General features: G+C 36.4%; 1 protein-coding gene across 11 annotated transcripts in view; it reads left to right on the plus strand.

The window, feature by feature from the left end:
- The window catches only part of FAM135A (family with sequence similarity 135 member A), a 149,212-nt gene that overhangs the window by 66,343 nt on the left and 70,204 nt on the right, over window positions 1-12,665 (plus strand). For 8 of the 11 annotated variants that reach the window (XM_065587950.1, XM_024114417.3, XM_005280083.5 and 5 more), the window contains 6 exons: window positions 215-354; window positions 460-530; window positions 1,010-1,183; window positions 6,322-6,448; window positions 8,504-8,657; window positions 11,916-11,993. In XM_065587950.1, coding sequence (XP_065444022.1) covers window positions 215-354; window positions 460-530; window positions 1,010-1,183; window positions 6,322-6,448; window positions 8,504-8,657; window positions 11,916-11,993 — 744 coding nt within the window. The remainder of the gene's footprint in view (window positions 1-214; window positions 355-459; window positions 531-1,009; window positions 1,184-6,321; window positions 6,449-8,503; window positions 8,658-11,915; window positions 11,994-12,665) is intronic. The other 3 variants (XM_065587951.1, XM_005280086.4, XM_008178149.4) reach the window with 1 other exon arrangement.

The following is a 12,665-nucleotide window of genomic DNA, read 5'->3' on the forward strand; positions in this document are numbered from 1 at the left end:
AGTGTCCCCTCTCTCTGGTTTTATTGGCTCACTTCATTGCATCACATCTGAAATTTGATAGAAATTCTTTGAGATTAGGACCTTGGCTGCTGTAAGGTGTCTAGCAGACATTTGGATGCTGTAAAATAATCATAGGTTTCAAAGTAGAGCAAAAGAATATTTTCATTATCTGCACTGTATTCTTTTAAAACTTCAATGTCTGCTTGATTTTCAGGTGCTGATCTTGCCTTTCCAGCTTCAGTCCATGACAATGTAATTTGCAGTAAAACATTTCAAATTCTGTACAAAAATGAGGAGGTTTCTGTGAATGATGTTATGATCTTCAAAATTAAAATGCTCTTAGATGAACGGAAGGTAATCTGCCATTCAAGTATATTTAACTATTCAGATACTTCAGATCCTTTAGGCATAATTTGCAAAATACTGAACATAATTGTCATGTTTTTAACTCCTTTTCAGATTGAAGAATCCCTTAATGAAATGAATTTCCTGCTATCCTTAGATCTATACTTCACAGACACAGATTATTCGTAAGTTTAAAAATAATATATATTTTATTAAATAAATGAAATGCCTGTTAACTGCTTTTTTTAAATGGAGAGATTAAAATTATAACATCTTACATACAAAATATTGCTTAAACATTTTTAAAATCTAGAATGCTTAATTTATTTTAAATCAGCTATTCATATATTAGAAGTTTATTTGTTTGGGCAAGAAAATCTGGTTAATCTCTTGAGACAGCTTGCAGACTTTAATTACTGTGTTTAGGAGAGATTCCTTGTTGTTTACCTATTCATCCTGCTGTTCCCTTTTAGAGATGTAATTATATTTATACATGATATGGTATAAAACAATACTATATTTAATATATTAAAGTTATTGAAGACCAATATGGCTATGGCTTTGTGTCGTTTAAATAATGGCTTGCTGTTTCTTGTATTGGGGATTTTATTATTGGATGACTTAAAACATTGTTCCAGTAATTACACTTTTTTTTTTTTTCAAGGCCAGATGATCTGAGCACACTGCAACTAATTAGTAGCCGAACTTTAAAGTTGCACTTTAGCTTACACCAGGGCCTTCATCACTACGTCAATGTTATGTTTGATTACTTCCACCTCTCTGTCATATCTGTTACAGTCCATGCTTCTTTGGTTGCTCTACACCAGCCATTGATAAGGTAATATCCCATTAATAAGATTCAATTAATGTATTGGAGTATTAGTTATTGTAACTTACTTGAGTAAGTTTATGTTTATGATGTATTGTGCTTTATGATGTTCTAGATTAGAAGCTGTTTTGGTGGTTTTTTGTTTTTTCCTAAAACTGTGAAATGTTGAGTTCTAGTTTGTGCTAGAATAAAAGGAGTGCAGGAGGTAAAACACAGATAACTGTAGTAATTTAATACACCCAAGAAAAAAGAAGTAGAGAGCAAGCAATATCACCCTCTGCTAGTGTTCATACAATCTGTAGTTAGGGTGAGGTGATATCTATTCATTTTATTTATCTTTTTTATCCATTTTATTTGAATTGAGCTGACTCTCAGTGGCTTGTTGAGATAGTACTCTTTCCTGATTTCTACACTTTGTACTCCAGAATCTGTTTTCATTTTTTTATTACATCTCTAGCCTTCATAGATGTGAAGAAAAGCTATATAATGTGAACACAGTATAACCAGTATGATAGTGTCTTTTTGAGTGTTCAGGCAGCTTGAAAAAGTAGCTGAGGTGTAAACTTCCATTGATTATTTAAATTGACCGTTAACTCTGAAGCATAGTGACACTATCCACATCAGCTTTAACTATTACATAGATTATTAAAGGATATGCCAGAAAGAAGAGGGATAATCCTGTTATGAATTGAGCATAGTCTACTGCATGTGATGCTTCATTTTGTCCTGGGTGGAGGAGCTTGGGAGAGTAACACCACTCCCCCCCCCCCCCACCCCACAGTGTGGGGGGGAGGGATAGCTCAGTGGTTTGAGCATTGGCCTGCTAAACGCAGAGTTGTGAGTTCAGTCCTTGAGGGGACCACTTTGGAATCTGGGGCAAAATCAGTACTTGGTCCTGCTAGTGAAGGCAGGGGGCTGGACTCAATGACCTTTCAAGGTCCCTTCTAGTTCTAGGAGATGGGATATCTCCATTAATTATTATTATTAATTATTATTAGTGTTATGTTATAATTATTTTTTTCAGGAAGACACTGTGGAATAATGAATAAAGGAGTATGTGGGCTTGTACATTCTCATTCTAGCAGGGTTTGGAGTGACCCTGTATTTGGTGGTATTCTCTACTGGTACCTTTCTGATGGCCTTACCAGTATGTGTTGAATTAAAGTGTTTATTTTAAGAGTTTCTTTTTCTTATTTACGTGCCCATACGAAACTTACATTTCAGTAATCTAACTGATGGAGCTTTAAAAGTGTTGTGTTAGGTTGTCTGCAGCTATGGAAAAACCTACAAACCAACCTTTTTTTAAAGTAGTATATATATTTATGCAAACAGGTAAACTAAACTAATAATGCCAAATTAACAAAACAACCATCTATTCCTCTCCCCTCCCCCCCACATACAAATAAGCAATATCATGCTCTGTAGCCTACATTTATATTCTACATCTGTACTATTGTGACTCAACAACAAAAATAGGACTTAACTGAGCAGCTTTTACCATTATTGCAGTAAGAGAACCTACTGCATGGTTTTATTTGAATATTTATTATTTGTATTACAGTAGTACCTAGATGTCCCAAATGAGAGCAGGGTCTTATTGTGCTTGGTGCTGTACATACACATTTTAAGAGACTATAGCTCACCCTTTGTCTTGTCTATTTAGAAAGAAAGTATTGTTTCCCTTGCCATTACAAAGATCAGAACTGAGGAAAGAAACATTAAGGGTATGTCTATACTGCACACTCCTTACAGCAATGTGTAGAATACATACACTGCATGTCCCTCTAGAATGTTTGTAAATAGCAACATAGACAGTGAGGCACTGCTTATGTGAGTAAAGACACATCAGAACCCTTAGGGTATGTACCCTACATGGTTCTCTATGCTCTCAAGTAGTGCCTCTCCTGTGTACCCTGCTATTTTTAGCAGTGTAGTATCCTGCTTCTTCCCCACTGTGGGAGCCTTTCCCCACTGCCAGAGTCTCTCTTTTTGTGTTGGAGAAAGGTTCTGACAGCTCCCTGCTGCCAGAGCCTTTCTCTGCTTCAGGGAGCTGCCAGCCCCTTCCCCTGCTACCTCGCTATTGCCATAGAGACCGTCACTAACTTGTGTAGCTACAAGCCTCAGTGTGGATGAAACTTGCTTTTCATTCTGGTGTGTAGCTACAAATACAGTAACTCCTCACTTAACATTGTAGTTATGTTCTTGAAAAATGCTACTTTAAGCGAAACGATGTTAAGCGAATCCAATATCCCCATAAGAATTAATGTAAATCAGGGGTTAGGTCCCAGGGAAATTTTTTTCAGCAGACAGAATCACACACACACACAGTATAAGTTTTAAACAAACAATTTAATAGTGTACACAGCAATGATGATTGTGAAGCTTGGTTGAGGTGTGAAGTGAGAAGGTGAAAGAGGGTGGGATATTTCCCAGGGAATGCCTTGCTCTAAATGTTGAACTAGCACTCAGATCATAACAACAAGGAGTCCAGTTGCACCTTAAAGACTAACAGATTTATTTGGGCATAAGCTTTTGTGGGTAAAAAACGTCACTTCTTCAGATGCATTTTTGTGGATACAGACTAACACTGCTACCCCCTGATACTTAGCACTCGGATGAGCCCTTAAGGGTTAACACGTTGTTAATATAGCCTCACACTCTACAAGGCAGCACAAATGGAGGGAGGAAACACAATAGATGCATGGCAGTGGCCGCAAACATTCCCTGCGGAAACTGAACGTGATGATGAACTCACGCTATCCAACTGGAGCACATCAATCCCTCCACTTTCCAAAGTGCTGGGTGGTGTGTGTGTGTATGAGAGAGAGAGAGACAGACAGAGACGCGCATTTCCCTTTTAAGTACTCTGACCCCCCCTCTAAGTACACTGCCATTTTAAGTAGATCAGCAAGTTGAGACAGCAACTGCTGCCAGCAAGCTCCCTCCGTCCTGAGTCCTGTTGTGTCCCCCTCGCCGCTCTGTGGAGATGGGGTACAGGAACGGGGAGAGGGGGACCCTGACATCAGCACCTTCCTCCCCCCCATGTCCCCTGCACAGCAAGCAGGAGGCTCCCAGGAGCAGCTCCAAGGCAGAGGGCAGGAGCAGCACACGGCAGTGGGGGGAGGGACACCAGAACTGCCCGGCAATTCATAGCCTGCTGGGCGGTTGCCGCACAGGGAACTTGGGGGAGCTTATGGGGGGCTGCCAGCCCACCCTGGTTCCAAGCCCCTACCAGCTAGCTCCAACAGGCTGCTCTTCCTGCAAGCAGTGGACAAAGCAGGCAGCGGACAAACAATGTTATGAGGGAGCATTGCACAACTTTAAACAAGCACATTTTCTAATAGATCAGCGATGTAACAACGTTAAGCGGGATGACGTTAAGTGAGGAGTTACTGTACCCTGCTCTCTGGAACCCATGGTGTGCAGTGTAGACATAGCCTTAGTGACCAACCCAACTTTCACAGAAAGTCTGCAACAGAGCTTGGGAACTGAACCCAGATTACCAAAATCTCAGAGCAGCATCTTAACGACAAGATCATCCTCCTTTTACCATCTCCTTTTTCGAATATACATTCTGTTTGTGACCCTGACTACATCTTCTTTATTAGTTTTACAATACAAGTCAACAATGGTGCTGAGTCTGGGACTAACTCAGAAACACTGTTAAAGTTCATTTTTATGCAGTTCTCTAAGTAGATATATTACGTCAATGTCTTTGACCTTAGTAGGTGACTTTTATACTTTCTCTTGCAATACAGCAGTTTATGCTGCAGACTAGTCAGAGAAAGTGGTGGCTCATCTACTCGTGGTGATTTACTGGAAGAAGACTATTTGGTTCAAACGCAGAAGCCAAAAGGATTAGCTGCTGAATGTGGTTAATGGCCAATAGACAAGGAGGTGCCTGCAGCAGCTGCTATTAGTGCACTTGCGGTTGCTGTCATTGCTGCCTTGACCTTGTCCCTGACCTTTTTCTTTGAGGTTCTTGTCACTGCCACAGTGGCATTAACTTCTGCCCTGCCTTTTTATTGGTCATCCTTTGCCTAGCCTCCTAAATGTGCAGGAGTCAATAGATTCTGTCTTCAAACACCTTCCCCAAGTTCTCTTAAACTGTTCCTCATATGGGGTTGGGAGGAGGGAGGTGGGGGAGAATCACAAATTTTTTTGTTTACAGAACACATCAAAAACAAGTGTGGTGGGTGGAAAAACAAACAGCATCACACTAATAGTACTGATTTTGTTTCTTAAACACAGATTTTTCTTTAAATTATAACAAGGAGTCTGGTGGCACCTTAAAGACTAACAGATAAGGTGCCACCAGACTCCTTGTTGTTTTTGTAGATACAGACTAACACGGCTACCCCCTGATTCTTTAAATTATGTTTCTTTGCTTTCCTCCCGAATCTTCAAATACTCCATGCCAGCTCCTTCTCTTTCCCTGAACTCTTCCTCATGAGTTCCAATGCACAGTGTACACGTGTAAATGTCAGTCCTCAAAACGATATTACAGGAAGGTGAATTTATTATTTAAGCTGCAGTATCCCCTTAGCTATGGTGCACAAATTTCATATTTGCTAGCAAAAACTGTTCTTATTTGTACGTATGATGTTTTCAGAGAATCAGGGTAATATCCTTCCATGGCACCTTTATACAATACTGGCAAAAATTTTGAATTTGCTGGTGTTCTGTGTGTACAAATTTTTCCTCCCAGTTTTGGCTCTTACAGTGGTGAGTGAATGGAGCAATTTAACTTTATATCTCATCTCAGTATAATGTGAAAAGACACTAAAATTAAGTAGAAATTTTCATGTTGCTATAGTCATCATTGGAGCAGAATGTTACCAGTTCACCCAGAAATATTTTTAAATACTTTTAACAATCTAATTACCCAAGGTGTCCTTTTTAAATACTTTTCAAGAAATTTTCAACAAACAAGCTTTGCAGTTGTTGTAAGAAGGTACTCAAAACCAGTAATTACCTGAACATCTTGATTCCCTCTGACTTTCATTAAAAACACAAATGATTTGTGTTAAGAATTTCTGCTACTATGATAAATAATTGTGGCATACACTCCTTATTACATGTGTTCAATTCACTTTGTGTTTATAATCAAGTGGATATTTTTCTCTATTTTTAAATGGTTCTGGCAGCTTTCCCCGCCCCATGAAGAATACTTGGTTAAACAGGAACACACCAGCACAGAACAGGGACACTGTGATTCCTACTCTTGAAAGTGTGGTCTTCGGCAATAACTATACAAAACAATTATCAGCAGATGTAAGAATATTATTGATTGACTATTTTATTTATAATATTTCTGATCTTTATTGGGTAATAATTCTTTTTGAATGGTAATAAAGGGCAAACGTAATTAAAGGCACTTTACTATGCCTAGTGACATGCCATAAAGGGAAGAATTTTACCAAAAGGCTGTGATATATGTTTCAAGTTCCCTTTTATAGAAAACTTAAAATATTTAGTGTAGGGCTGTTGATTAATCACAGTTAACTCACGCAATTAACTCAAAAAAATTAATCACGATTTAAAAAATTAATTGTGATTATTTGCAGTTTTAATTGCACTGTTAAACAATAGTATACCAATTGAAATTTATTAAATATTTTGGGTTTTTCTACATTTTCAAATATATTGATTTAAATTACAACACAGAATACAAAGTGTACAGTACTCACTTTATATTATTTTTATTACAAATATTTGCATTGTAAAAATGATAAACAAAAGAAATAGTATTTTTCTATTCACTTCATACAAGTACCATAGTGCATCTTTTTATCATGAAAGCGCAACTTATAAATGTAGATTTTTTTTTTGGTTACATAACTGCACTCAAAAACAAAACAGTGTAAAACTTTAGAGCCTACAAGTCCACTCAGTCCTACTACTTGTTCTGCCAGTCACTTAGAGAAACAAGTTTATTTACATTTACAGGAGATAATGCTGCCTGCTTCTTGTTTACAATGTCATCTGAAGGTGAGAACAGACATTCTTATGGCACTTTTGTAGCTGGCATTACAAGGTGTTTACGTGCCAGATATGCTAAACATCCGTATGCCCCTTCATGCTTCGGCCACCATTCCAGAGGCCATGCTTCCACACTGATGATGCTCGTTAAAAAAATAAAGCGTTAATTACGTTTGTGACTGAACTCCTTGGCGGAGAATTGTATGTCTCCTGCTCAGTGTTTTACCCGCTTTTTGCCATATATTTCATGTTATAGCAGTCTCGGATGATGACCCTACATGTTGTTCATTTTAAGTACACTTTCACTGCACATTTGACAAAACACAAGGTACAAATGTGAGATTTCTAAAGATAGCTACAGCACTCGACCCAAGGTTTAAGAATCTGTAGTGCCTTCCAAAATCTGATTGGGGCGGGGTGTGGAACATGCTTTCAGAAGTCTTAAAAGAACAACACTGAGATGTGAAAACTAAAGAACCTGAACCACCAAAAAAGAAAAGCAACCTTCTACTGGTGGCATCTGACTCAGATGATGAAAATGAACATACGTTGGCCTGCACTGCTTTGGATCTTATCAAGCAGAACCCACCATCAGCATGGACGCATGTGCTCTGGAATGGTGGTTGAAGCATGAAGGGACATATGAATCTTTAGCAAATCAGACAGGTAAATATCTTGCAATGCCGGCTACAACAGTGCCATTCAAACTTCGGTTCTCACTTTCAGGTGACATTGTAAACAAGAAGTGGGCAGCATTATCTCCTGCAAATGTAAACAAACTTGTTTGTCTGAGCAATTGGCTGAACAAGAAGTAGGACTGAGTGGACTTGTAAGCTCTAAAGTTTTACATTGTTTTATTTTTGAATGCAGTTGTTTTTTGTAGATAATTCTGCATTTGTAAGTTCAACTTTCATGATAAAAAGATTGCACTACAGTACTTATAGTAAGTAAATTGAAAAATACTATTTCTTTTGTTTTTTACAGTGCAAATGTTTATAATAAAAATAAATATAAAGTGAGCACTGTACATTTTGTGTTCCATGTTGTAATTGAAATCAATATATATGAAAACGTGGAAAACATCCAAACATTTTTATATAAATGGTATTCTATTATTGTTTAGCAGTACAATTAATCATGGTTAATTTTTTTAATTGCTTGACCGCCCTAATTTAGTGTGTTTATCTTTTTTGTGAGATTGCACTCCAGTGGAAATTGCAGGCCCATGGATGAGTTTCAGTTTCAGATGAGTTTGGGGTGGAGAATGATCTATAGAAAATCTTTTTAGTTATTCTGCTAGTGCAATTTTATAGTATGTAATTAATATGTATACTAATCCTTTTTTAGGGTTGCAGTTTTGTGATTGCGGAGTCCTTCCTGAATCATGCCTACAATCTCCACTATACACTTTGTGCCAGTTTGCTGCTTGCATTTAAAGGGTTACACAGCTATTTCATCATGGTAGCAAAGGAGCTCCCCTCCTCTCACCGAATAGAACTGGGTATGCTGAACACAAGAAAATAAATCACTTTATTTTCTATCACAAAGAAATTTTCTGTCTTCTTGCTGTGCTCCTTAGAAAAGCCTGTTTTCTCTCCCTTCTTCTAGACTGAAATATAATTCATCTTACCTGTACCTGTTGTGCACCTGCTATTTTACTACTGGAATTGAAATGAGTCTTATAGTAATGATCAGAAATATAACAAAAAACACTACCATCAAGTTAATAAGATTTAAAAACTGGCTTTACATGATATTAAATTATTTTCTTGAAGCTTTTTCAAATCATTATATTAGTACTAAAAATATTTGAAGCAAATCCCCACCCTAGTCTAAATACTGTATTATGCCTATGTGCATGCTGTAAGGAATCATGATTGTTGTATATAAATAAGTTTAAAGTTTGATTCTAAAAAAAATTCTAAATGCTGCAAGTTTTGATTTGAAAAGAACATCATGAGGAAAACTTGAAAATAAGGCCTCAAGAAGAAATTATTTCTAAGTCAATTTTTTGTTTTTTAAAGGCTGGATGCTCTTAAATTGACATAATATTAATTGTCTGAGACTTCGGAAAAACAGATTACACTATGGACTAAATCTATGTAACTGAACAGTCAGTAAGATTATGCTTAGTTTTGAGAGTAGCCACTTTCTCGTCATGATTAAAATTGAACAGTTAGAGAACATATTTCTACGATGAGAAAGCATGCAAGGGGACTCGATAAATTTTATTAATTTTAAAGAGACTGACTAGAGTTTGAATCAGCCACCTTTTGCAAATGGAGCTAAGGAAATACTGCTTAAAAATATGGTTCTAATAATAGGTCTGTTCTACAATAGGAATTTACTTTAATATATCTTTGTCTCTCAGGAGTGTGAAAAATCCATGCCCCTGAGAGACATAGCTATACAGACCTAACCCCCAGTGTAGACAGAGCTAGGTCCCTCTCAGGGAGGGAGATTACCTGTGCCAATGGGAGATCCCCTCCCATTGGTGTAGGCAATGTCTATGCTGTAGCATTTTAAGTGTAGACATACTCTAACATGCAAGATTAGTACTAAGCTAATGTCTGTTTTGAGTTGTAGAACCAAAAAGATGGCATAGGTGTAAAGGGATAATACATTGGCATTCTTAAAGACCACTAGAGTTTACATCAAGCATGTTTGTGTTGAACATCAAAACTTTTTGGCTTTAAAAAAAATGGGGGGGGGGGAGGGCATTTTGGAATCCATGAGTATGTTATTTGATAGGGGTTACCATTTCGTCTACTGTTAATTAGCTTTGTCTGTTAACATTATAGGATGAGTAATCAGTAGGCATTTACCATGCAGGACTTTGAGACGTGAAAAGTGTTGGCAAAAAAATGAAAGAAAAGAATTTATTATATGAGGAATACCCCATAAATACAGTATAACCTCAGAGTTACAACACCAGAGTTATGAATTGACCAGTCAACCACACACTTCATTTGGAACTGGAAGTACACAATCAGGCAGCAGCAGAGACAAAAGAAGAAGAAAAAAAAGCAAGCACAGTACAGTACTGTGTTAAATGTAAACTACCCTCCCTCCCCCCAAAAAAAGGAAAGAGGCATTTTTCTTCTGCATAGTAAAGTTTCAAACCTGTATTAAGTCAATATTCAGTTGTAAACTTTAGAAAGCACAACCATAACGTTTTGTTCGGAGTTACGACCATTTCAGAGTTATGAACTACCTCCATTCCCATGGTGTTCATAACTCTGAGGTTCTACTATAATCTTATTTGATATAGTGCCTTTTTTTCCTGCATAAAAATTTATGATCATTAAAGTACCATTTACACTAGAAACTAGGCTTTCTATCAACAAGAACAGGAGCAGTGCTTATAGTCACAGTGCATAGTATATTGTGTGCCAATTACTTTAATCCTCCTGTGGCGGGGTGCACCCTTTTTATGTGAATGACTCAGCTTTTAGTAAGGAAACGCCTTATGTGCCAAATAGTATCTATTGGTTTTACTCTTTATGTAAAGTTATGCTTAGAATACCAAAATTACTTAATTGAAACTCCAGATTCAACTCCTGAATGAATCACAGCTTTTCCTTCAGTTCCCTAACACATTGTATAAAATAAAATTTCTATATAATAAAATAGAAACCGGGATTTGAATAATACAACTATAGAGTATCATCCAAGGCCCATTGAAGTCAGTGTAAAGCTTCCCATAGTGTTACGTGGGTTAGGCTAATACTTACTTTCAGAATCTTAATTTACTTTGAGATTCTACAAGTTTGAACAGAAATAATCAAAAATAATATATTTAGTGCTTTGAAAATGGACTTGTCTTCTATATATACTATACATTTATTGATGATATTTTCTATATTTTAATTTTTTCTCAATCTTTACAGTTTAGTATGTAATATCTTTCCTTTTTTCTTGTCTGTGAATTTTTTTTCTGTTAGTTCTGTTATATTGTATATACCTATATCTGGACTATATGACAATAGTGACTAAAGCTGTTTATACAGATACTAACATTGCTAACATTATTTACTTTTTGCTTCTGGAAAATAACCATTACTGATAGCTAAGAACAAGGTCTGTTTTCTTTAAAAACTAGCAATAATCAGAGACAACTGCACTTCTGTAAAAATTAAAAAAAAACCTTTCACACTAGATTTTCACATTCTATAATACACGTTTTATTTTTGTCATTTGTTATTACTGTTTATTTTGAGTTTTTACATGGTAAAGTATATTTTATATCCGAGATTCAAATAGGCTTTTGGGGAGAAAAAATCCCAAATCCTTTTTAGATCTCATAAAAAGTATTGTTATTCTTTGTTTTAAATAAAATGTCTTTATCTTGCTTTAATTTTGTTTCTTTTGTTCCCTTAATTCTATGATGTACATTTTTATTCATTTCAAAATGTTGATCTGTATTTTTTTAAACAAATTGAATTTGCAACAGCATACGAAAAATACTGTTGGACTTTATAAATAAACTTAATTGTTAGCATTTGATCAATATTCGTTTTTAAAAAACAAAACAGGCATTAGAAAATTTCAAAAACAGCGTTAATGTACATCATGAGTAACACCTAATCTAGAAACTTTACTAAAATTATATGCTTTAATGTTCTATTCTAATTGCACTAATTTCTAGGCTAGCAATAAACTTTCTTACTAACTTTAAGGCAAATAAGCACAGATTGAAAAAAAAAAAAAAAAAAAAGAGTGTAGTAACTAGTCATCTGTGTGCAATCCTTATAACTAGCCAAGGCCAGCATGCAGGTCCTTTATGAACGCCTTCTCAGAAGAAAATATCTACGAACCCAGAGAGACGCCTGTCTAGGTATGTTTTTAAAGCAGGTGATATAATCCCTTAGATTTTTATTATTAGTGCAGAGTATTTTTGTTTCAGGTTTAAGGAGGAGCAAAAAAAACTAATCAATTGAACCCTGATGCAAGTGTGTGGAACTCCAGTGAAAACAGTGGCTGGACTAAATCTAGCACTGTATATCAGTGGAATGAGCTACCACTATTGATATGCAGTTTAGTTTCTTTCTGTTTAATAAAATAGAAGTGATTGATTAGTTAAATGGCTTCAGCTGATTTGAAATCAAATAACTGGAGAAAACAAGAATTTCATTTAGCTTCATTAATTGGTACAACTTTAAATTTCTAAAGATGAATGTATTTTCTTCCTGGGGAATCTTCCATGTCTCTGCTGGAGCCCTCCCGACTTGTTTTCTCTTATTTCTAAACCAACTTGTTCTCAAGGCTTAAATTGCAGCTGTTCTCTTTTTGGAGATTGTCAGCACTGTTCCATAAGTGGCCAGGGGAGGATGATATTGTAGCACACTCCAGCTCAGATGTGGGGAGAGAGAAACTGGTCCACAAATCAGTCACAGGTCTCTTACATGGCAGTGCAGAGAGTTCTAGTAGGCCTAGTGTAGACCAAGTATGACTGTGTTTTGTCTGGAATTTTTTACTGTTTTTTTTTAACCAACAATCCAGCAAAATC

Source organism: Chrysemys picta, chromosome 3 (genome assembly GCF_011386835.1).
Source record: "Chrysemys picta bellii isolate R12L10 chromosome 3, ASM1138683v2, whole genome shotgun sequence".
NCBI classification, from domain to species: Eukaryota; Metazoa; Chordata; order Testudines; family Emydidae; genus Chrysemys; species Chrysemys picta.